We start from the raw sequence: 26,186 nt of genomic DNA, 5'->3' as shown, positions 1-26,186 counted from the left end.
ACATCGTTTACCAGAAAACATCTAAAAAGAGGAAAAAAGTTGCACCAAACTAGATTTTATAGGTAAATATCAGGCAGTATAATAGATGCCATGATAAAACCGTAATTGCAGATATTGCGGACACCAGTTCTAACGCCTTACCCTGATCTGCTGAATGGTGTGGTCGTCCTCCTCGATGCAGTGGATGTAGAAGTGCTGCGTGTTCCGCTTTATGTCTTTGATTATCTCCACCAACGTGGTGAAAACCTCCGGCTGCAGCTGGTTTATCAGAGAATTCAGCGCGTTTTGGTCCGAATTCCCCGGCGGCGATTCGGGAGTAAAACCCACCACGTCCTCAACATCTCCGCCGCTGCCGCTGCTGTTGCCCGCCGGCTCGTTCCTGATGCAGATTTCAATGCGACTGCCTCCGAACTGGACTTGTCTCCTCCCGTTGTTGCTTATGTCGAGGTCCGTTTCCACGTCGCTGCAGCCGACGTCGCTCTGCATCTCTTTCTCGATAAAGTCGCGATCCATCGAAGAGGTGGCGACTTCCTGTTCAGAGTCTTCTTCGGGCCAGTCCCTCGTTTCGGGAAGCGCGTCTCCGTCGTCGTTAGCCGCTCTGATGCTAGCCACGAACGCGCTAATCCTGCTAGCAAGGTCTGGGGAAGAAGTGGCGTCGGTGGTGGCGGTCGCGGTCGTAGTGTCGGGTCTGCTCGGAGTCCGGTTGTTTTCGTAGTCGCTCAAAACGCTGCTCATTTGGGTTTGCAGCGAGTTGACGTAGCACTGGACCGGAGGGCAGGGATGGTAGAAGGAAACGTACTGCGAGAACTGCGAGACGGAAGCGTGCGATGAAGTGCCGGCAGTTCGCTCGGGTAGAGAGGTGGAGCGAGGGGGCTGGGGGAAGGTGTAGGCCACGCGCTTGTGCTGCAAAATGCGCTGGACGTCCAAGACAAAGGAGTCCAGGTGGCGGTCGACGATGGAGTCGATTTCCTGAGAAGGAAGAGCTGGAGACGCAGGGTTCAGGAGGGGAATGTTCTGCACATCGTCGTCTAAGTTTGTCGTTTTTTGGGGAGAGTGCGGCCTTGGGCTGAGCCGAGCTGAGGAGGCGACTGTGGACGGAGCCGTCTCTGGAGAGGGTTCTGCCAAAGGACAAACGAACAAGATAAATCAACTTGAGAACCCAATATGTTCATTCATGTTCCACTGCTTGATTCCATTAGGGGTCATGGGGGACTAGAGCCTGTCCCAGTGACTTTGGGCCTTAGGCGGGGCACAGCCTGGACAGGGGCCAACTCATCACAGGGTAAACCCAATATATAGACCTAAGTTTGTAAAGTAATGCAGTTTATTGTTTAATAGGTGATTAGTAAACAAATACAGAGAGAGTCTTTTTACATACTTTACCACAGATGCAACTCATGGTAAAATACATTTGAGGCTCGAAAAGATTATTTTTTACAATTTGTTTCATTTTTTTTAAAGCAAACTGACTTTTCTACCCTGCAATTTCAATTTTATAGATAATTTGTGTAATAAAATAAAATTACAGCGATTATATCTGATGTCAGTTAATTATTGAAAATGTTTTACTTCACTTTAGTACACAAACTGATGCTAGAGTATTTTAAAGTGTGCACTATGTATAAACTATGTGCAATATGTAACTTCTATAGTGGGAGGTTCCTGCCTCGTTGCTGTGGACACATTATTGCAGTGCCTGGAATATTCCGCATGGTGAATATTTAAGACTAATGCACTAGGAAAGCCAGCGATACGTGTAGAACTGTAAAGAGCTTAAAATGAACTAATTCTGATTGTCACGTTTCAAAACAGTAAAGACCAGGTACAGCTGCTTTAAATGTTTTATAAATGAATCAGAACTAATGAGTACGAAGCTGTTGGTGAATAAATGAGAAGAGCTTTTAACCACATTATTATTGTTTTCTCTTAAAACTCGATTTTTCCCATTAGGTTCTTTAAGTTTAAGAGTAGATTTCGGACGCAGTGTTTCTCGCCGCCGGCTCCTCCCCAAACGCGTCTCATGTTTCTGGTGTGAGCCGTTACCTGCTGCGTCCCCGGGGACTGGGGCTTCCTCGCTCTCCTGGGGGTCACTGAGCGCCTCCTTGTGCTCCGGGGCGGACCCTGGCTCCAGACGGGGTCCGGGGGAGGGGCACTGCGACGGCGGCGGGCTGGGCTCGGGCGACGGGCACTGGGACGGCGAGGCGGGTGGGCTCGGGTCCGGGGACGAGGAGGAGGCGGAGGGCACGGAGGGGGCGGGGCTGCGGGAGGAGGCGGCGGTCACCATGGGGAGCAACACCGCAGGGAGCGAGGGAGAGGGCGTCGTCGTGGAGATGATGGGGAGAGCGGGAGTCGTCGTGGAGATGGCGGGGAGATCGGGCGTCGTTGTGGAGATCAGGCTGTGGACGCGCGGGTCCCGGGGGAGGTCCGGGTCTCTGCGGGTGTAGTGCTTCGAGGGCAGGCCTGAAGACCAACGCCAGGGTCAAAGTCAAGACTAATAACCAGGACTAAACCAGGACTAAACCAGGACTAAACCAGGACTAAACCAGGATTAAACCAGGACGAAAACAGGACGAAAGCAGGACTAAACACCAGGACTAAACCAGGACTAAACCAGGACTAAAACAAGGACTAAAACAGGACTAAAACAAGGACTAAACCAGGACTAAACACCAGGACTAAAACAGGCATAAACCAGGACTAAACACCATGACTAAACACCAGGACTAAAACAGGCATAAACCAGGACTAAACACCATGACTAAACACCAGGACTAAACACCATGACTAAACACCAGGACTAAAACAGGCATAAACCAGGACTAAACACCATGACTAAACACCAGGACTAAACACCATGACTAAACACCAGGACTAAACACCAGGACTAAACCAGGACTAAAACAGGCATAAGCCAGGACTAAACACCATGACTAAACACCAGGACTAAACCAGGACTAAAACAGGCATACGCCAGGACTAAACACCATGACTAAACACCAGGACTAAACCAGGTCTAAAATCAATGACTAACCACCATATTTTCCTGACTATAAGTCGCAACTTTTTTCATAGTTTTGGCCGGGGTGCGACTTATATTTATATCTATACTCCAGTGCGACTTATATATGTTTTTTTCTTCTCTATTATGCATTTTTTGGCTGGTGCGACTTATACTCCGGTAATCGTGACTAGTCGACTAAAAACAAAAGTCGTATTCTGATAATTGTACAAAAAAAGGTGTTTTCTTACGAGTTTTAAGAGTCTGTGAGGAATAACTGTATTTTGGTCATTGTTATCTGGACTATACAGTGGACTAGTTACAATCAGTCGATCAAAGGTCCTGCTCTTGAAGACGATAAAGTACATTCTATTCTAGGCTAAAATTGGATTTAGTTGCATAGACACATTGAATGTAGTTTGATGGAGAACTAAACTTAAATGTATCCCAGGAGAGCCAGACCTGTGATGGGGATGAGGACCCAGGGCACGTCGGGCTGCAGCGGCTGCAGCGGCTCCGGCTCCGGCCCCTCCTCTTCACAGACAGCGGGGGGCGCTCTGCCGGCCCTCCGCGGGTCCTGGTCCAGACCCCGGTCCCACTCCCGGTCTCTGTGGGCCGTCCTGGGGTCTGCGTTGTGAGAGCTGACTGGACTGAAGCCCTCCTGACTGCTCACGCTGCCGCCCTGCCGCAGCGGAAGAAGAGTCACGTTATACGCCGCCGTTTTTTTCCAGGAGACGAGGACGATACGAAAAGGATGTTGCGGTTTAACAAAGCCCAAAGTTACGATTTCGACGTAACTGGCGCCGTGGATGCACCGGTCCGGCTTGTGCAGCTCCGATATCGACCTCGATACTTGGGCTCAAGGTTCACCGTTATCAGTTTGTGTTCTCAAAGCAAAGACTGATGGAAGACAAGGAACCAACAGTCGATCGGTTCCATTTCACCTGCGCCGATATCGAGACTTTTATCGGTATTGGTGCATTCTAAACGCACGTCTTACGAGTTCATTACAAGTACAAAAAAGGATTGCAACTATTGTCGGCTGTAACGAGATGATACGAACAGGATGACTGCCCATTTTGGAGAAGGATTTTGTCTATGTCCTTCTAGTTTTGACTGTATTTTAACTCTGACGGGCAACGTTCTGTTCTTGTCTTTTAGGCGTCTGAACTGTAACATTCCAGCCTTTGGCCTCGACAGCATTCCTATCACATCAAATCAGTAAAGTCCTCAGCTGTAAAGGGAAAATGTCGTTATCGTGAACGCCGCTCTGTTTAGAAGGACGGGTTCTCAAAATAATTACAATAATATCCAACCAAAACGCTCAGAGAAGACGAATGCGACCTTGAGTTTGTGAGACGCTTAGAAAAACAATATCATTTTGGGAATTCTTTTATGCACAGTCCTAAATCTCTATTACTCTGAAATACGGCTGGAACAGATTAATGAACTAATCGTGACAATAAAAAAATAATCTTGTCATCACGTGATATTCGTAATCATTATCTAGACCAAAGGTTCCAAATAATACCTATACAAGCGACTCGGGACCCCCAGAGTCAAATGAAATGGACGTCTGTAATGATAAAGTGGTAAATCTTTTCAAATTTAGATTTATATGTGTGTGTTTTAGTCGTTTATTATGTTATCTGACACCAATTCCCTAAAAAAATAGTGCCTCGAGCTCATGTTTAGCCCCTGATCCAGATTATTCAGAATCTAAAACACATACAAAGACCTTATACATTTATATTATACATTTTATTACAAAATATTCTCCATCTAGAAGCCTTCAGTCACTCAATTTCAACTTCTACCTGGTTAAATATGTGTTTGGAAAGTACAATAGAAATAATTGTTTCTCTTGACAGCTCTACTCCAAAACCCATGAATCAATAAATGAGAATGATGTTAAAACACCACTAGATGCGTTTTCCTCACACATTTCACCACCGCGACACAAATCTAGACTCCAGCTCACCTCAAAGTCGTCTTGTTTGCGCAGGTCGATGTCACAGCTCGTGGGCAGTCCCAGTTTGAGTGCCAGCCTATCAAACGGCGATTGGATTCCTTCGGCTGGCTCCGCTTGTCTGGAGCGCTCAGGTGGCGCTGTTAACATGGTTTCTTGTCGTGGTGAGGGCTGGCGTGGGGGTGAGAGCTTGAGTTTAAAGTGAAGACGCGTGGAATTGTTTGTCGTGTGAAGAGAGGGAAGAGTGGAGGAGGGGAGGAAGAGGTGGGACGAGCGTGCAACCTCTGCGCAAACACAAACGCAATCGAATGAGGAACAACAACAAAATTGTGCAGATCTAGTGTTGGATTTATATTTGGCAGGTTTTGTCTATAGGAGTTTTTGTTTATAGGAGATCTTCTATTGAGAGTGTTTTACAAACTTCCTATAAGTGATCTGTTCTTTTTCTCTGTATCTACCTGCGTTGCAACAATGGAATTTCCCCATGTGTGGACAAAGGATTATCTTATCTTTGATCTTATCTTAACTAATGTAATGTATCTTATGTGTGAACATTTATTCTGCTTAAATGTCTATGAGAAGTGCAGAAATACCTAGGAAAGACGAGAACAGATGGAGATACCTTACTGGCTTGGCAACGACAGGACTAACTAACTTGTTAACTTCACTACCAACCGTCTATGTCAACAGTGTAAAGTGCTGAGATGCATTAAAAGTGTGGGCCAGCTGTCCTAAATGTGACCTGTGATGTGACCCTTTAGGGGCGGCGGGTTAATGTGTAACGAGGGTATGAGTGGTGGACTGTCCAGTGTGTGAACTGGAGGCTCGTTCCTCTTGTCGTTTCTCCCCCGTATTCCACCGGGGTTAAAGATATGGATGGTGTAAAACAGGCATGTCCAAACTAGGGCCCGGGGGCCAAATGCGGCCCTCAGACCCATTTTTGTTGGCCCTCCAGCTTCCTGCTATTTTGGCCCAACCAACAAAAACTAGTACTTTTTACTGTGAAATTGGTAAGATTCAGGCATATTGATGTTATACCAACCTAATATTAATGTTCTAGGTCTAATTAAAGGTGTGGAGGCTCATCGCAATTACGTCAAATGCAAAATTTTGAATGATTCACACAAATTCGACATTGTCAAGTTGTTTGTGGCCCTCTGCCCCGTTTAAGTTTCAAAATGCGGCCCTTGGTGAAAAAAGTTTGGACGCCCCTGGTCTAAAAACTTCCTATTTCTTGTAACGTTGTCTTCCTTCTCCAAGATTTAGATCTATCTAGTTTGGGCCGAGTCGAAATTCTTGAGCAATTAAAGCGCATTGATTAATTGATTTAAAGGACCAATTGCGTGACGTGGAGCCGCCAAAAGCTCGTCAGATCTCGCGCGAAAAATAACTAGAGAGAAGAACGACTTCATCTTCATGAGCCCAAGCTGAGTCTGGACGTTCAGACAGGGCTTAGTCTGGTCCGGAGCAGGTTTCAAGTCCGTACTGTGAGATGAACGTGACTTTATATTCACAAAAAGAGTCACATCGCACATCGCCAACTCAAGTTAAACCAACATAAATGGACTATTGTTCCATTTGGTGGAGTATCTGACCCGTGTCGTCCGGTGCGTTCAGGTGCCGGAGCTCCTGCGATGCCTTCAGGTGTTTGATGGCCCTCTGCGCCGCCTCCTGCTCCAGCTTCCTCTTCCTGGCGCCGCTCTTCATCTCGCTCTGCACCTCCTTCTCGGCGCTCCTCTTGCACAACAGAACCAGATCGATCAGCTGCTGCATCTGAGCCACAACGACGACACACGACACATGTTTAGGGACCGCTCCGAGCACTTTGCGGATTATATCTCAGTCCTGGTTTGGCCCCCGAGCGCTCCCTTTTTAACTTGTTCTTTTGTAGCTTTCTTATCGCTTTTCTGACCGGCACAAGTAACAGATGGGAAAATACTTGCAGCGCGTGTCATACCACAGGAGCTATTACAACAAATACTCTAAAGCTTTATCATTTTACTCAGTGGAACACAAGGATTAGAAACTACTATAAACCTGTTGAAAGAGAAACAAAAAAAGGGTAATAGATGAAGCGTTTTGAAATGTTTCTTGCTGTTGACGTCCAAAACTAAAAATGTAATTGCCTCACGTCTTATTATCGTGTTACCATCTTGGCCGTGACGTAAAGCCGTGGTTCTCGACCTTCTAAGCCTCGAGCGCTAAAGGGCAAACAACGGCCGACCGATGTTGGAAAACGGTCTGTTTGCGATTCTTCTGTCGAGCGCCGCACTGATTACGTTTTGGCGACAGAATTCCGTAAAAAAATTTCACACCTGGAAGTGTCGAAGCAAGAGTTCCGTGCATTTCAGAACTCTCATGTGCCGGTCTAAAATAACGAGGTCGCAGGTTTTATACAGAAATAAAGACAGGAAACGTGATCGTTCGCAGGGGACTTGAATAACTCAAAACCGCACGACCCTTGTGTCGATCGCTCACGTCCGACAGCAGAGCGTACACGTCTTTACCTTCTGGTCGCCCTGCGGTGCTCCCTGCGGTGCTCCCTGCGACGGCCCCTGCGGCGCTCTCGGCCCCTGCGGCGGCCCCTGCGGCAGTCTCGGCCTCTGCGGCGGCACGTACAGCTGCTGCACCATGGCCCGGACCCTGGACAGCAGCAGCAGGTACGGCGCCGGGCCGCACAGGTACGGCTGCAGGCACGAGTCCAGCCCCAGCCTCTGCACCGCGGGCACCGGGTACTGGCGCCCCGACGTCTCCGCCTCCGACTCGTACGGCGCAATTGGGTGCGGCCGCAGCTGTGAAGGGAGAAGACACGGGCATTCTGTGAACCCGCCGTGGCAGAGAGGGCGCGGCGACAAATGTGGGAAAATAACCAAATCTGAACTAGGATCAAACCAGCTTTAATTTAGAGACTGCACTGGGCACGACCCTGAACATACAAGTGTTTTATTGTCATATCCCGAACCCGATTCAATACTGATATTTAAATCTTTTAATACCAATCTGCAGTCGGACTCCAATCTTCCCATTTTTCCGTTTTTATTACCACCAATTGAAGCTTACGCCTTTATAAAGTAAAAGTTGCGTTTCCTACTGAATAAACGAGCGCCCCCTACAGCAGACCACGCCCCCACAGCAGACCACGCCCCCACAGCAGACCACGCCCCCACACCAGACCACGCCCCCACACCAGACCACGCCCCCACACCAGACCACGCCCCCACAGCACACCACGCCCCCAGACATAACACCCACTGCATCTAAACCGGGACGTCCCCATTTTGAACATTCATCTTTTACTATTGTGTAAAGTTTGATGGGATGAAAAGACGCCATGTGACTCTAGATAAAGCTTCACGATGACTACACGTCTGTGCGTCTGACAAACGACAGGTCAAATGGGAAAGGCGATGCTTACCACTCCGTCCTTGATGCCGTTGAGGTAGTCTCGGGCCTGCTGCTCCACTCCGGCCGACAGCTCTGGGGGAGGGTTTGCCCGGGCTTTTCCCAGAGCAAAGTGCAGAGCGGGAATGAAGTGGTTCAAACCGGGCAGCAACGAATCCGCCGTGACCGAGTCCGGAGACGCCTCTGAGGAGACGAACTGAGGAGCTGCAGGCAGTGAAAGACGAGGACATTTAGCCACTGACCATCGTGTGTCGGTCGACTGGTCAGTGAGGAGTTCTGTCGAATTCTGTCAACAGGACAACGGTTTCACCCCTCGCCCAAGCAGCGTCTTCCATTCCCCCCTCAGAACGAAGAAGCCATGATATATATTTTTTATTACCTTATCGATACAATAAAATAGTACAAGACATTATCAACCAAAATATGGAGACTGGAGGCTTCTAGAGAGATATAAAATGTGTAATATAAATAAAGTGGATTTGAAATAAATGATGAAAATCAGTATTATCTTTTTTTTTACATGTTGATTTAATCTTTATCGTTATCGTTGTTATAAAAAGGTCTTTTGTTTGTGTTTTAGTGTTCAGTCCAGATAAAAAATACAATCATCAAACTACAACTATTATTTATTAGTCAATTAATCGTTGCAGCTCTTTTAGCGTTGGTGTCCCCATGAAGACAGACAACTTTATGCAATCATTTTGGGGAGGAAATGACATCAAAACCAGGCTTAAGTACAATCGGATTAAAGAAAGGACAAAACGTGGCTAAACCGAGTCCAACCAAAGACTAACGTTGGCTCAGATTTAAGACTGAACTGGAACTAAACCAGGAATAAGTGTTTGTCTCACCGGATTTGGGACATCTGGTCTCAGGAAACACAAAGAGCGCCTGCAGACTCCTCCTCCAGTTCTCTCCTCGCTCTGAAACGCAACGCCACAGCATTAGCATCATGTTGTTCATGAGCCGTCCGTGTTGTTCATGAGCCGTCCGTGTTGTTCACGAGCCGTCCGTGTTGTTCACGAGCCGTCCGTGTTGTTCACGAGCCGTACGTGTCGTTCATGAGCCATTCCGTGTCGTTCATGAGCCGTTCCGTGTCGTTCATGAGCCGTTCGTGTCGTTCATGAGCCATAAGAGCAGTATTAGACGCTCATTTGAAGTATTGATGATGAGCAGAAAACAAAACGTCTGAACAAATGACAAGAAATGACCTTTTCCTGGTCAGATTTAGAAAGATCTTGAGCTTTATCAGAACTATTATAACAATTTTAACAAAGAAAGTAGACCTGAAACAAGCAATTTGAAAATAAATAATTTTGTGATAGAGTTTTAGTTTTGTGAACTATACAGACTCATGAACTTCACACGCTGACGGGCCTTTCACAATCCAAACAACCAATCAGAAGAATCATCGTTAAAAATGTTTTCAGATTGATCACATTGTAATTTGTCATTAAATATCTAAAAGGTAAAATCACTAATCTGATGATATATTATTTTTACCATATTTTGCTTGTGCTTGTTTGTGCAGCACTTTGTGTTGGTGAAATGTTCAATACAAATAAAGTTGGATTGGATTGATTTTCTATTAGTAAAGAGACTCACTATTATACCAAAAAACCCTGCATTTTAACCTTCATTTTAGAAAGCAGAATGTTGTTTATTATTTATGTATTATTATTGCGGGATCAAAATCTGTTCAGAGGCTTTTCCGTAAAAAAAAAAAGAAAGAAAACATAGTATTGTAACAAACACGAACGTGACACAGAAAATAAGCATGATTTGTTACCGTGAGCCGAGGCCATCTGGACGCTGGAGAGCAGGAACAGGAAGCCCCGCTCGGTCAGCGCCGTCACCAGAACCTAAAACCCAAAATCACGTTCACATGAAACCGCTCGGAACTCAGGAGCTTGGACTGGAGTCTCACTGACCACGGCCTCGGCCTCCAGCTCCTGCAGCAGCTTGACCACGCCGGGCGCCGAGCGGCCCCGGTCCACCACCTCCAGGAGACTGCAGTGGAATCCGTCCTTCACAACTGCAACGGAAGCGCCACAGGTCAGCTCCACGTCAAGAGCGAGAACAGAACTGAACAGAGCAGCCAAAAGAGCGGGAAAACGTAGAGCTGGGACGCGAAAGGAAACGCACCGTATTTTCCGGACTATAAGTCGCACCTTTAATCATAGGTTTGGTAGTTTCGGGGTGCGACTTATACTTAGATACTTATACAAGACTTATATGTATATGTGATATTATTTGTTATTTTCACAACCTGCAAATGCATTTCATACTCCAGTGCGACTTATACTTATATACTTATACTCTGGAGCGACTTATATGTGATATTATTTGTTATTTTCAAACTTGCAACCACATTTCATACTCCAGTGCAACTTATATATGTCTTTTTTCTTCTCTATTATGCATTTTTTGGCTGGTGTGACTTATACTCCAGTGCGACTTATAGTCCGAAAAATACGGTAAATCGATCCAGACCAGATGATCAGCTTGGGTTTTACAGCCAACCCGATTTGGAGCAGAGTTCAGACTTTGGAGGAACATTTGGGACAATTCTCTGCATTTAAATGACACCGATTCAAAGGGATGAACTCGATGTGTAGCTTCTTAAAACGTGAAAAACAGAAGTAGCTCATTTAGACCGTTTGCAGCGGCACAACAACTTGCGTTCTGAGCGTCGTCATTATTGTCGTTTAGAAGCGCGTTACACGACTTTCAGAGCCCAGAGCAGAGCGCGCCGTCACATTGTCGGGACGTCGTGAGCGCTCGTGATTATTCAGGTCACAATACGATCAAAACAACCGAAAAATAATAATCGCGACAATTTCAGAAGCAAAAATTACGTCTTTTCAGTTCAATCTACAGTCTGAGAAATCGATCTATGTGTAAAGAACGTTTGCTCACAGTCTCAATAATGGTGAATAATCGTTAAATCAAGATGGTTTTTCTCACAATAATCCTAACACTAAAGTATATATCAGTACTGGGTCATCGATACAGATATTATTTATTTTTTCTCTTCTTCTTTCTCTTTTTTTTTCTCTTTTGACAATGTTACTGGACTGTATCTTTATTTACACACAAGTTTTGATCGGTCTGTGTTTATTCTTTCAATAAAAAAAAAAAAAAATAAATAAAAAAAAGATACAGATATATTGAATTTTCACGTCTTTACGTTTATAAAATGAACATTGAAAGCCATATTAATGTATTCGTTTTCAGAGGAAACAACGCGGCGCCATAAAACACTCGATCGATTGGTCACTTTGCAAACGGTTGTGATTCCTGCTGACCTTCCCGGCTGCTGTTGTTGTAAAGGTCGTAGGAAAATAAAGTTTGAGGAAGCCGTCTGGTGGCCTGGTCCCACCTCATCGCGCACGTCACCTCCAACTTCTCAGGCCTGGAGCAAGAACACACACAAAACTCCAACGTCAACGCTCCGAGACTTGTGAAACGTGGAGTTGAAAAAGAAGAAGGCGAGCAACATTTAAACGTGTCCATGTACAGAAGCACAAGCGGCGCTAGTTCGCTGCGCGCGCTCGTTACTCACAGTTTGTGGGGCAGAAACGGCGGCGACGAGGAGCGCAGCGCCACCTGGAGGAGCACTTTGTCGTCTTTGACCAGGTCCCCGCTCCAAACCGTGAACTGGGCGTTTTCTGTGAGAGTAGTGTAAAATATTAAAGTATAAAATAAGTAATGTGACTGTGAGCGAGCGCTTTTCCATTTCACGCGACTCTGCTGAGAGCGGTTAAAGCGGTTAAATATATTTATTTTGAGTTTTGCTAAAAAATAAATAAATAAATATACAGAAAAGCACATTTTATAGATTTATAATTTCACTTCCTGTTTGTAATTGATGACATCACGGTAGGAAATTACCCAGCAACCACTGGGCAAAAACTCATCTAATGTCACAATTTTTTATTTTACAAATAAAAATATATGACAGCGACTTTATTTTGTTAAATTTATGTTTAGAGGGTGAAAAAAGTTGTTTTTTTGTGTAAATTCTGCACAAACTTTGACTGGAATGAGTGTCCCTGGTGTGATGTCACTTCCTGTCATTTTCTACAGATCTTTTCAAAGTTTTCTGCACAAATACCTGCTCGATAGGTGTAAAACTATCATTTATATGTACAACAGGTATAAACACATCAAATAAAGTCAAAATTAGAAAATAATAAAACCCGTCATAGGCACTTTAAGTTGGCGTGAAACGTGATCAGATCTAAATAGATGTGGGGATAAATACTGGTCTTAAAAGTTCTACAAAGTTGGCGTTTTCCCTTGCGTTGGCGTACAAATCACAGTGGAATCCCATGTAAACACTGTATGAACGACTCACTTTTCAGCCCAACAAATTCAGCTTTAATGCAGTAGTCGGCTGGTATTTAAGTCCATAAAAACGGCACTTTAAAACACGTCAGTCCCTTAGTACAAACACTCAGCTAAAGTACAATTTCTAACGATTATTTACGGTTTTACAGTTTGTGTTGTGATTTCAACGCATCTTTTCCTGTTCCGCTTGAATTACTTTGTGCCATGGAGTCCGTCCGAAGCTTACCTTGGCTTCTCTCCGCCGATTGGCTGCTCGACCTGCGGAGAATACGGGATCGTTTAAGTCACAACGGGACAGTGTTCCGTGCGAGCCGTCGGTGGGCGCGCGCCTGTACCTGAGCGGGGCGGCGGGTTTGATGGCGAGCGCGGCGTCTTTGCCCTTGAACTGGAAGGAGACGACGGCGTACGGACAGACCTGCCGGGGGCGCTGGCGCAGCTCGTCGAAGGAGTACTCGTAGAAGTAATGCTGGAAACATCAAACGTACTTAAAAATGTGACGGACGAGAAAATTGTTCTTACGAGTCACTCAATGTCCTTGTGATGAATCCATTTGTCGTGAGATCTGGACGCCCAAGAGTCACATTTTGAACTCAATTTGACTCAGATATAGATTGTTTCATGTGTTTTCTTGCCATGTTATGTTTTATAAGAACACAGATCGTCAAAAACAACACAACAGAAGGTTAAAGAAGCTACAAAGAACGAGCTGCACCAGGAAGAACATAAGTCAAGTAAAGGAGTAAAAGTAGAAAATAAGGGAGTGGCATCAGGGGAAAAAAGAGGAATTAAGAGCATATTAAGTTCTGAATAATTGTCCCATTTTGTCTGTTATTTTTCACTATTGTTGTCGTTTCTTGTGCCATTTCAGCGTCCTGAATCGTAAAAAAAACTTTATTTTTCGTTTTGGAGTAGACCCGTGATCCTTTATTGTCTTTCCAACAAGTAAATCTGGCAGAATATTTCACCAAACGGCTGTAAAGACGCAGAAACGCGCGTCTGTGTTTTCTCTGAATCCCTCCTGGACGAACGATGTATTACACCGGCAGCGAAGAAGCCGACACATGGAACATGATAAACGCTGCCCTCGTACAAAGAAGATATGGCCGATACTTATATACAACAAATATAAGCGTGAGCCTCCATTGAGCCGTGTACGAATGACAAAAAAGTGCCATAAACTAAATTACAACAATAACAATGATTAAAAGACTAGACAAATTATTCAGCTGTTTTTTTGTCAACAATAAAGACGGGAACATTTTCATTAGTTTAAGAATCGTTACAAACTCACGATGAACCCTGAATTGTTAAACCCCTGAAATCCGTTATCCGAACTACGAAACCTAAACGCCAGTGGCGGACGTGTGTCGCGGCGGTGGGAATCTCACCTGCGTCAGCTCGAAGGCCCGGTACGACGTGACGGACGCCACTTTGCCGATGTTCTTGGACAGGTGGGAGTCGAAGCGCGGCGTCGGGTCCAGCAGGTTCTTCATGTTTTCGTAGATGCTCTTCACTTTCCCCTGAGAGAGAGAGAAACGCAGACGGTCCATCTAAAACCACTGCAGCTCGTCCAGCTCCAAATACAGCGTTTTGCCATTTCATGTAAACATTTTTTCATAGTTTTGGACAGGGTGCAACTTATACTCCATAGCGATATATATGTGATATTATTCATTATTTTCACACTGACAACCACAAGAGGGCGCTCTAGGCTCTAAGCGACGCAGAAGAAGAAGAATCTGCACTTCCTCTTCCTCTGGAGTTGTTTAGAAGTGACACAGAGGAAGAAGAATTCAGTGGATTGAGTGATTTGGGGTAAAACTGATGCTTTGCTAAACTTGTTAGCATGTTCTTTATGCTATAGTTATCTGAATAACTGTTCATATGTTACGTTAACATACCAGACACTTACCACAGTTCTGTCTGTGCCTCATGTAGCTGAAGGTGTTAGCGTTAGCATACGTCATGTAGCTGGAGGTGTTAGCGTTAGCATACGTTATGTAGCTGAAGGTGTTAGCGTTAGCATACGTCATGTAGCTGAAGGTGTTAGCGTTAGCATACGTCATGTAGCTGAAGGTGTTAGCGTTAGCATACGTCATGTAGCTGAAGGTGTTAGCGTTAGCATACATCATGTAGCTGAAGGTGTTAGCGTTAGCATACGTACACCTATTCACCATGTTCTCTCATCTGTCATTATTTTAAATTGCATTTCAAGATGAAATGTCTGTTCTTGGTCTTGGATTTTATCAAATCAATTTCTCCCAAAAGAATGCGACTTATTATCCAGTGCGACTTATAAATGTTTTTTTTCTTCTCTATTATATCTTTTGGTTGGTGCGACTCGTACTCCAGTGCGAATTATGGACTATGGACGGTAAAATATGGTATTCTACATAAGAGTTCAGAGCGCGGCGCAGTGTGTCATTCAAGGCAAAAGAAACAGATAAGAGTGAATTTTCTTGCTTTAGCTCGTCACTACGTGGATTGGTTTTCCTATAAAGCGCTCAATTTTTTTAGATTACAGAGGAAAAAAACTATTTCATTAAGGCAGAGTCAATTGTATTAGTATTTCTTGTATTTGATTAAGCTCATTAGGCCTGCGAGATGTTGGAAATTAAAAAATATATATGTCCCGGTACGAATTAGTCAAAATAAACACTTCTGACAGACAAAACTAAGAAGATAAGAGCACAAACGAGTCACGAATCAAGGGCAATTTAGACTGATAAGAAAAAACGTGAATAAAATGAGTCAAAGTACAATCTCACATAATGTTTGTTTTGCGATATCGATTATTGCGCCGGCCAATATTGTACTACCTGCTCATCACCTTCAGCAACTCCATGTTTACGCTCCTTCACGCTGCATGCGATTTACCTTGATGACTTTGAAGATGAGGATTTCTCCGCTGGCTCCAGGAGCGAAGGCGCCGGGCTGCAGCAGGTCCGAGCACCGGGACAGGTAAACGCCTGGGAAACAACACGACACGTCAGCTCAAGCGCAGCAGTGAAAACCTGGCAGAGCTACAGCATGCACAGTACACGGGACGATCACCAAAACGGAATCGACAATCACTTCCTGTACCTTTTTGTGGGTTTCCGAGGACCGTGATTCTGCTCTGGCCAACGAGGAGGCCTTTCTCACACAGCGGCTGCAGCTACGACGACACGTGTTCAGGTTAGACACATACGACATAGAGAACACCTTATTAACACAGACTTTTAATATATGATCATATATGCAGTGCTGAAACAAATAACACTAAAAAATCTACATTCCACCAGTTCCATCAAAGTGTATGATTTAAACATTTTAATTAATTCTTCCCGAGCCAGATAGAGGACAGTTTGACACAAAAAGTACATAAACGTTTATTACGAGAGTTAAATCAAAGGATTCAATCGTAAAAACAAAACTAATTAAATCCAAAAGCTTGACACTCGATAGTATCTCAATAAATGTTCTATTAGTGTTGTAAATAACAAGAAATCACTGCAGCAGGTGAACAAGTGCAGCAGCAGGTCTGAGGTGAACACGTGCAGCAGCAGGTCTGAGGTGAACACGTGCAGCAGCAGGTCTGAGGTGAACACATGCAGCAGGTCTGAGGTGAACACGTGCAGCAGCAGGTCTGAGGTGAACACATGCAGCAGGTCTGAGGTGAACACATGCAGCAAGTCTGAGGTGAACACATGCAGCAAGTCTGAGGTGAACACATGCAGCAGGTCTGAGGTGAACACGTGCAGCAGCAGGTCTGAGGTGAACACGTGCAGCAGGTCTGAGGTGAACACGTGCATCAGCAGGTCTGAGGTGAACACGTGCAGCAGCAGGTCTGAGGTGAACACGTGCAGCAGCAGGTCTGAGGTGAACACGTGCAGCAGCAGGTCTGAGGTGAACACATGCAGCAGGTCTGAGGTGAACACGTGCAACAGCAGGTCTGAGGTGAACACATGCAGCAAGTCTGAGGTGAACACGTGCAACAGCAGGTCTGAGGTGAACACGTGCAACAGCAGGTCTGAGGTGAACACATGCAGCAGGTCTGAGGTGAACACATGCAGCAGGTCTGAGGTGAACACATGCAGCAGCAGGTCTGAGGTGAACACGTGCAGCAGGTCTGAGGTGAACACGTGCAACAGCAGGTCTGAGGTGAACACATGCAGCAGCAGTTCTGAGGTGAACACATGCAGCAGGTCTGAGGTGAACACATGCAGCAGGTCTGAGGTGAACACATGCAGCAGGTCTGAGGTGAACACATGCAGCAGGTCTGAGGTGAACACATGCAGCAGCAGGTCTGAGGTGAACACGTGCAGCAGCAGGTCTGAGGTGAACACATGCAGCAGCAGGTCTGAGGTGAACACATGCAGCAGGTCTGAGGTGAACACATGCAGCAGGTCTGAGGTGAACACGTGCAACAGCAGGTCTGAGGTGAACACATGCAGCAGCAGGTCTGAGGTGAACACGTGCAGCAGCAGGTCTGAGGTGAACACGTGCAGCAGCAGGTCTGAGGTGAACACATGCAGCAGCAGGTCTGAGGTGAACACATGCAGCAGGTCTGAGGTGAACACATGCAGCAGGTCTGAGGTGAACACGTGCATCAGCAGGTCTGAGGTGAACACATGCAGCAGGTCTGAGGTGAACACATGCAGCAGCAGGTCTGAGGTGAACACGTGCAGCAGCAGGTCTGAGGTGAACACATGCAGCAGCAGGTCTGAGGTGAACACATGCAGCAGCAGGTCTGAGGTGAACACGTGCAACAGCAGGTCTGAGGTGAACACATGCAGCAGGTCTGAGGTGAACACATGCAGCAGCAGGTCTGAGGTGAACACGTGCAGCAGCAGGTCTGAGGTGAACACATGCAGCAGCAGGTCTGAGGTGAACACATGCAGCAGGTCTGAGGTGAACACATGCAGCAGCAGGTCTGAGGTGAACACGTGCAACAGCAGGTCTGAGGTGAACACATGCAGCAGCAGGTCTGAGGTGAACACATGCAGCAGCAGGTCTGAGGTGAACACGTGCAGCAGCAGGTCTGAGGTGAACACCTGTAGCAGGTCTGAAGTGAACACGTGCAGCAGCAGGTCTGAGGTGAACACATGCAGCAGCAGGTCTGAGGTGAACACGTGCAGCAGCAGGTCTGAGGTGAACACGTGCAGCAGCAGGTCTGAGGTGAACACCTGTAGCAGGTCTGAGGTGAACACGTGCAGCAGCAGGTCTGAGGTGAACACGTGCAGCAGCAGGTCTGAGGTGAACACGTGCAGCAGGTCTGAGGTGAACACGTGCAGCAGCAGGTCTGAGGTGAACACGTGCAGCAGCAGGTCTGAGGTGAACACATGCAGCAGGTCTGAGGTGAACACGTGCAGCAGCAGGTCTGAGGTGAACACCTGTAGCAGGTCTGAGGCGAACACGTGCAGCAGCAGGTCTGAGGTGAACATGTGCAGCAGCAGGTCTGAGGTGAACACATGCAGCAGGTCTGAGGTGAACACGTGCAGCAGCAGGTCTGAGGTGAACACGTGCAGCAGCAGGTCTGAGGTGAACACATGCAGCAGCAGGTCTGAGGTGAACACATGCAGCAGCAGGTCTGAGGTGAACACGTGCAGCAGCAGGTCTGAGGTGAACACGTGCAGCAGGTCTGAGGTGAACACGTGCAGCAGCAGGTCTGAGGTGAACACGTGCAGCAGCAGGTCTGAGGTGAACACGTGCAGCAGCAGGTCTGAGGTGAACACGTGCAGCAGGTCTGAGGTGAACACGTGCAGCAGCAGGTCTGAGGTGAACACGTGCAGCAGCAGGTCTGAGGTGAACACCTGTAGCAGGTCTGAGGTGAACACGTGCAGCAGCAGGTCTGAGGTGAACACGTGCAGCAGCAGGTCTGAGGTGAACACGTGCAGCAGGTCTGAGGTGAACACGTGCAGCAGCAGGTCTGAGGTGAACACGTGCAGCAGCAGGTCTGAGGTGAACACATGCAGCAGGTCTGAGGTGAACACGTGCAGTTTCCCCACATTTACCTTCGAGGAGTCGCAGAGCAGGAAGCAGTAGCTCTCCTCCAGCTCCTTCTCCGTTCTCCCGTCGGCCTTCAGCTCCTTGCGTTTCTCCACAAACTGAAACGGCAGAGGAAACGCTTAGATCTTCTCCGTGTCACGCTGACCTTAATCTGATCTTTTCTTTGAGGAACGTTGGAAAACGCCCAATATTTAGTCTGACGTGCACTTCACGAGCACGAAATGCACGAAATGCAAAAGGCATGGTACAATTGTTGTAGATTGTTTCAAACTGTTCGTGGTAAATACATTTCAGTAATATTATTGTAGGAAGGCTCAGCAACAAAAAAATAACATAAGTGCAATCATTGTTGTAGTTTTCCAACATTTAGGACACATTATTTGTACATGATGTTGTATCTTCACTTTGGAATCTCAAGTTAAGTATAAAGTCACTACTTGAGTTTAAAAGAGTGAGCACACGGTCATGAAAGCTTAGGGAACTGGTCTCATGAAAGCCTGCGTGACTTTCTTCAGGGAAGTAGCGACATATAGCTGTCATTTCAGTACTCAGCGTCTCAGCGGTCACCTCTGAGGTTTGAACACAGATATTGGACCACTACAACAGCGTGTACAGGCTCTGGGTGAGTTTCAAAAGGGGGCGTGGCTTCAGAGGGGCCACAGGTGGTATGGGTGGATCCCTCATTATCACACAATGAGCGCATGGCCATAAAGGACACGCCTACTCACTGGAGCACGAGCACAGAAGTATAATAAGATCCGTGAGCGCAAACGTCCCGGTTCGGAGCAAAGTGATCCCATTGACCACTGGATACCACATGACCTGGAGTTACAGGCTCGTGGTTTATTCCCGACATCTAGTGTCAAAATAACAAACACTGCTAGCCCTGAACATGTGCAATACTGACTTAGCCATGTGCAATACCGTCATATTCATGTGCAATATTGACTTAGCCATGTGCAATACTGTCATATTCATGTGCAATTACTGTCGTACTCACACGCAATTAATGTCATTCATGTGCATACAACTGATGTAAATAAGAGCGTTTACTTTACCATTATTATTAGTATTATGCCAGCTATTTTTATCATTATCATTTTATCATTATTTTTATTTTATTCCCTCCATTCCCTATTAAGATATGAGAGGACCTGTTTACAGGAGTTTTGTTAATAAGAGTTTTTGTTCATAAGAGTTCTTCGATTAAGAGTGTTTTTTTAAAACTTCCTATAAGTGATCTGTCCTTTCTTATCTTATCTACTGCGTTATAACACCAATATTTCCCCATGTGTGGACAATAAAGGCATATCTTATCTTATCAACTATATTCATTTTACGAGACTGTATTAAAGTATATTTTGAGATACGCTGAAACTATGAAGGGTTTACTCCTTACACGCACACACAGACATAGATCCCATTGTTCCTCTAAGACACTCGGGCGGTTGTACCTCCTTCTCCAGAGTCTCGCTGTGGACCAGACGTGGGAGGCTGTAGCTGAAGGAGCCGGCGGAGGCAGAGTCCAGGTACCCGGAGGTCAGAACCGTGAGCATGTCCTCGTACTCTCTGGACTCGCACGACAGCGGCTGGAACAGGGCTGGAAACACACAGAGGACAAAAACCTCACGTTCGGCTGTGCGACTCGTCTCATTTTGACTCAAAACCGGGATCATTTCAATCGTTGAGAATCCGCTTGGATCGCTTTGGATGGAGGCGTCTCCGGTCCGTGACAGCGCGTGGTCTGGAGTTCAGACTGTGGAGGGAAATGTCTGTGCCGTTTATGTTTAGTGAAAGACATTCATTTGTTTTTAGAAAAGTCAATTGATCAATACGAGAGGGAAAAGACTGACGCAGTCCGAACATCCGAACTGCTCAATCCAACACACGCTTTAGATTCCGATACGGTTTGTTCAGACTACAATGTTTATATTATATCAAGAGTAAAAATGTCACTTGTCTAATTGTCATATTATTGAAGCCGTCTTGGTTCCTCCTGTCGTCACTTTGTGGGCCATATTATGAATATTAAAATTAGGGCTGCTTCCATTTAGTCCTCGTTTACGAGTCTGCCATTATTTTCATAGAGTCAAACTATTTGTATTTCTTTTAATAGATAAAGAGGTAAAATGATGCTTCCTGAGGGCTTTGTATGGGGAATATTTACAACCAAGTTTATCATTCATAAAAATTAGAAATGGTTTATTCTAATAATGTTCTAAAACTTATTTTTGGCACATGTTTTAGAGTCAGTCAATCAACAATTATTAAGATTTGTCTATTGTTTTTTATTGCCCATTAGTCGCAATAATTCCAGTTAATTGTTGGGGCCTTTATGTAACTAATATTATACCAGTAGTGATCAATAGTGTACTTTGTTTACTTTTTCACCTCTCGTCTCACCAATTGTCAGACTGACTCTTTATCGGCCCCGAGGTTGTTCTTTATCTGCACTTCCGACTCTAAACTCAGATTGTCTGGTATCGTAGCGTTTTGTTTGATTTTGGGGGCCCTGGCGTGAACTTCGTCCCTGGGGCCAGGAGGAGAACAGCTGCTACTGGATGATTTATCCCCAGAGGGACGTTTAAACTCAAAACAAGCCGATCTCACTTCCCCAAAAGAATATTTCAGGGGTTCACATGCAAATAATCCATACACGGACAAAGGCTCTAAGTAGAGTTGACACGATTATCCGGTTAATCGAATATTGTGATAATTCAGGTGACGGTATTATCACTGTAACAATTAAATGAGAATTGAAATAATGAATTATAACCTGGTCCCTCATCACTCACTCAGAGCACGACAGGGACTGAACAATGGGAGGAATGAGGAAAACGGGTTTGTCCATAAAAGCATTAAATACCGTCATCGTGAATCACTGTGTGACAATCTGACCTCCAAACAAAGTCTATTGTCACAGGATCACATGTTGTCCATCTGCAGTTTGTGTTTATGTTAAAGCGGGTTGTCGTGCAACATGCGAGGCATGAGCGATCAGAAAAGACCTGTTTTCACCCGTCCCCTATCCCCGCCCCTCTCCCTGTACACTCATTCAAGACTTGACGTCTCTGAGTGACACATGTAAAGCTCTAACGTGCAACTTAAGCAAAACAAACACGTTTAGGGGACAGTCTACTGAGGAGGCGGGGCTTCTTCTGATGAGCAACCAAAACTTTTGTGTTTTGGATCCATATTCCTGTTTACAATGAACAAAATGTGATCCACTTATGTTGTTATACCTGAAAACACGTCTCCTTTGAAAAGTCTCCATGGAGACGAGCAGCTCGCAGTAAAGTTACACAGTGCGTCTTTAGGCCAGGTCTAAACGATGCAGTCACTTACATCTGAAGCTTGTGATGGTGTTTTAGCCGTTGTTACTCACCCAGTTTCTCTTTAGTCTTCCTCGGAATGTGAAATTTCTGCGTCCCCACGGGCATGTGGCGCTGGTGCACGACCTGCGGAGGCAACGAACGTCTCCGGTCCCGCGCACGGGCTCCGGTGGCGGCCACACCGTGGTTCTCCGCGTACGCGCGGACCCACTGCACGTCCTCCTCGTGCCTCTGCGGGTTTGGAGCGCCGCCGTACGACTCTCTCCGCGGCGGCGGCGGACGCGATTCTCGCGGGGCTGAAGTGTCGCCCATCGCGGCCGATCCTCTGTGCGCCGCCCGACGCCGAGACACGCGGCTGTTCCCCCGGAGACGCGCCGCGCGGTTACGTTCGCCGCGGGCTCGAGCTCCCGGCGAAAGGCGGTTATATTACAAGGACAAAAATATATGATCTGAAGGAAAACATCACGCCTGCAGCGTCGCTTCCGTTTGGCGAACCGTCTTTTTCTTCTTCTGCGGCGGCAGCGGCGAACGTGACAACACCGCCCTCTCGTGGAGCGGAACATACCGCCACAACACCGCCAGATAATAGAAGCTAGAGGAACGGTCGCTATGGTAACGGCCATTTCTCACGCAAACTATGTTATATTCATTTCATGTTTCGTATTGAATTGACTTTGTTTTTTGTGTGTGATTTGTCCAGGTTTAATCTCACAAATGTACACAAATACATTCAAATACATTGTACTTCTACATTTGAATTATTATTTTGTACTGTAATTCTGCATTCATGGTTGACCAGTTCATAATTCCGTGACGACAGACACAGCTGGAGTTCACCCGTCAAATCTGTCAAAATGATGGAAAAAAGGAAATACATAATGTTTATAGGATGCTGAAAATAGTCCCAGAATGCTGCACACAACAGGAAGCTGAACCCTTGAACGGCAGATGTGAGACAGACATTATTTACACGTCAGCTCGATCATTTAACCTCGCTACAGCTAGAATTGTATTTCTGCTTGATTTTAATTTATCTCCCGCCGCGTCCGTGGATCTTCCATGTCTCCACGCTGTGCCTCCTCAGCGCCCCCTGCGGTGATGGGCGGGCGCTGCACCGCGGAGCCTCGGTGAGTCCAAACATCCTCTCGACCGCACGCGCGAGACCGGGTTCATCTGCCGCGCGACCGCCGCACAAACACCCGAAATAAAGTACGCGCGCCGCGATATGTGCGCGCAGACCGGAGCTAACCCTCCTCCGGGGCCGGGTTCGCTTCGCCGGCGTCGTTGCTATAGTGATGCTGAAGCGCGCGATGCAGGAAATCCCGGCGGGGCGCGGTCGCCCATCTCGGGTTGCAGTTTAGACAAAAGCCCCGGAGGTTTGCGTGATCGAACTGTTTTATTATCATTATTTTTTTTACGTGGTCAATGTTGTTTAATTTTGTCGACGCGCGGGGCCGCCATGATTTAGCGTGCGCGGTGCATTCTGGGATGAGTGTGTTACGTCATATGGTTGCGGTGAAGTCGCGTGCGGCGTCGGAAACGAGACGAAATGCCTCACTGCGCGGCCACTGGGTGTCATTTCGAAACCAAAGGAAACAAAGGGAGCGGGATAAGTCTTCACGTCTTTCCTCGCGATGGAAAACTGAGGGAGGTTTGGGCGAGCGCGTGTGGGAGAGAAAAGCTGCCCAAAGACCGGCGCCTGTGCTCCCGACACTTCGCAGAGGACGACTTTGAGGATTTGCATCGTGTCCGGCTCTTCAAAGAGCTCACGGGTGCTTCTTTTAAAAGAAGGTTGAAACCCGGAGCTGTGCCGACAGTATTTACACACAAAGAGCCCAAAAGCCCGGGAGAGACGAGTGAAAAACGCGAAAAGACCATGGACCAAAGACCGGAGCGAGGAACGGACACGGACGCTGACGAGCGAGGAACGGACACGGACGCTGACGAGCCCCGGGACGCTAACGAGCCCCGGGACACGGACGCTGACGAGCCCCGGGACACTGACCAGCCCCGGGACACGGACACTGACGACCCCCGGGACACGGACACGAGCGAACAGGAGACGCACTCTGTTCAACGTAACACATCAGAACTTGGAATGGTTTGTAATTTGTGTTTTAAAAGCCACTTCTCAAACAGTGGTAATGATAATAATGAGGCAAGATGCAGGCAAAACAATTAAAAGTAAGTTGACCTAAATAATTGAGGTTTTTTATTAAGTTGAATAAATAACTCACTTTTTGAGCGCCGCAGATTCCATTTTAATGTGGCGGTCAGCAGGTAGGTCAGTAACTAATGATGATTAAATTAAGTTCTAAACTATATTGATACATGTATTGCCAAGGAGTTTGTTGCCACATCAATATTTTCAGGGTTTCCATGCGTCCTGGACGAAAGAAAAGACATGGACAATTAGAGAGAGAAAAAGGCCTTGTCCTTAAAATCATGCATTGCACAGAAGGTTCCCCTGCTTAAGTCAGCACATGTCCAGGCCCGTCTGAAGTTTGTCAATGACCATCTGGAGGATCCAGAGGAATCATGGGAGGAAGTCATGTGGTCAGAGGAGACCAAAATATAACTTTTTGGTATGAACTCCACTCGCCATGTTTGGAGGAAAAAGGAGGGTTAGTACCATCTCAAGAACACCATCCCAAGAACTCCATCCCAAGAACACCATCCCAAGAACACCATCCCAAGAACTCCATCTCAAGAACACCATCTCAAGAACACCATCTCAAGAACACCATCTCAAGAACACCATCCCAAGAACTCCATCCCAAGAACTCCATCCCAAGAACACCATCCCAAGAACACCATCCCAAGAACACCATCCCAAGAACTCCATCTCAAGAACACCATCTCAAGAACACCATCTCAAGACCTCCATCCCAAGAACTCCATCCCAAGAACACCATCCCAAGAACACCATCCCAAGAACTCCATCCCAAGAACACATCCCAAGAACTCCATCCCAAGAACACCATCCAAAGAACACATCCCAAGAACTCCATCCCAAGAACACCATCCAAAGAACACATCCCAAGAACTCCATCTCAAGAACACTATCCCAAGAATTTCATCCCAAGAATTTCATCCCAAGAACTCCATCCCAAGAACTCCATCCCAAGAACACCATCCCAAGAACACCATCCCAAGAACTCCATCCCAAGAACTCCATCCCAAGAACACCATCCCAAGAACACCATCCCAAGAACACCATCTCAAGAACACTATCCCAAGAATTTCATCCCAGGAATTTCATCCCAAGAACTCCATCCCAAGAACACCATCCCAAGAACTCCATCCCAAGAACACATCCCAAGAACTCCATCCCAAGAACTCCATCCCAAGAACACCATTCCTACTGTGGCGCACGGGGTCATGGTGCTTTGGGGTGTTCTTCTGCTCAGCGAACAGGACGACTGCACTGTATTAAGGAGAGAATGAACGTATTGCAAGATTTTGGGCAACAACCTCCTTCTCAGTCAGCGCATGGAATATTGGTCGTGGTTGAGTCGTCCAACATGATAATTACCTGAAGCACACAGCCAGGAGAACCAAGGAGTGGCTCCATAAGAAGCACATCAAGGTTCTGGAGTGGACTAGCAGGTCTCCAGACCTAAATCCAATAGGAAATCTTTGGAAACTCCGTGTTGCTCAGCAACAGCCCTGAAACCTGTCAGATCTAGAGAAGATCTGTGTGGAGGAGTGGGTCGCACTCACTGCTGCAGAGTGTGCAAACCTGGTCCAGAACTACAGGAAACCTTTGACCTCTAATTGTAAACAACGGCTTCTGTACCAAATATTAACACTGATTTTCTCAGGTGTTCAAATACTTATTTGCCGCAATACCATACAGATAAATTATATTCAAAAATCATACAATGTAATTTCCGGATTATTATTTTTGATTCTGTCTCTCACAGTGGAAATGCACCTACGAGGAACATTTCAGACCTTTCCATAATTTCTAAGTAGGAGAACATACAAAATCACAGGGTGTTGAAATGAAATATTGAGCAGCGTTTGGCTCTAAACACGCCTAAAAAAAACATTCTGCTGATCATTGAAGATCTGAAATGACAACCGTGGCTCTTGTGCGCACCAGTCGACACACTTCTCATGTTTGTTTTGTGTTCTG

At 46.3% G+C, this 26,186-nt stretch overlaps 1 protein-coding gene across 1 annotated transcript in view; it reads right to left on the bottom strand.

Annotated features, from left to right (window-relative positions):
* Window positions 1-22,430, bottom strand: part of LOC140348276 (protein TASOR-like) — a 33,906-nt gene extending 11,476 nt beyond the window's left edge. The window contains exons 1-20 of the mRNA XM_072434311.1: window positions 22,099-22,430; window positions 20,168-20,313; window positions 18,719-18,811; window positions 15,807-15,879; window positions 15,600-15,691; window positions 14,111-14,242; window positions 13,058-13,188; window positions 12,949-12,980; window positions 11,935-12,040; window positions 11,678-11,784; window positions 10,301-10,404; window positions 10,159-10,231; window positions 9,221-9,292; window positions 8,383-8,573; window positions 7,475-7,759; window positions 6,563-6,740; window positions 4,980-5,251; window positions 3,461-3,680; window positions 2,044-2,460; window positions 142-1,118 (exon numbers count right to left, since the gene is read on the bottom strand). Of these exons, the coding sequence (XP_072290412.1) occupies window positions 142-1,118; window positions 2,044-2,460; window positions 3,461-3,680; window positions 4,980-5,251; window positions 6,563-6,740; window positions 7,475-7,759; window positions 8,383-8,573; window positions 9,221-9,292; window positions 10,159-10,231; window positions 10,301-10,404; window positions 11,678-11,784; window positions 11,935-12,040; window positions 12,949-12,980; window positions 13,058-13,188; window positions 14,111-14,242; window positions 15,600-15,691; window positions 15,807-15,879; window positions 18,719-18,811; window positions 20,168-20,313; window positions 22,099-22,357 (3,960 nt within the window). The 5' untranslated portion in view covers window positions 22,358-22,430. The remainder of the gene's footprint in view (window positions 1-141; window positions 1,119-2,043; window positions 2,461-3,460; window positions 3,681-4,979; window positions 5,252-6,562; window positions 6,741-7,474; window positions 7,760-8,382; window positions 8,574-9,220; window positions 9,293-10,158; window positions 10,232-10,300; window positions 10,405-11,677; window positions 11,785-11,934; window positions 12,041-12,948; window positions 12,981-13,057; window positions 13,189-14,110; window positions 14,243-15,599; window positions 15,692-15,806; window positions 15,880-18,718; window positions 18,812-20,167; window positions 20,314-22,098) is intronic.
* Between the last annotated feature and the right edge of the window lie 3,756 nt (window positions 22,431-26,186).

Source organism: Eucyclogobius newberryi, unplaced genomic scaffold (genome assembly GCF_026437365.1).
Source record: "Eucyclogobius newberryi isolate DKJ021-1_F unplaced genomic scaffold, fEucNew1.0.hap1 SCAF_11, whole genome shotgun sequence".
In the NCBI taxonomy this organism is placed as follows: domain Eukaryota; kingdom Metazoa; phylum Chordata; class Actinopteri; order Gobiiformes; family Gobiidae; genus Eucyclogobius; species Eucyclogobius newberryi.
This window is presented reverse-complemented; position numbering and strand designations above follow the sequence as displayed.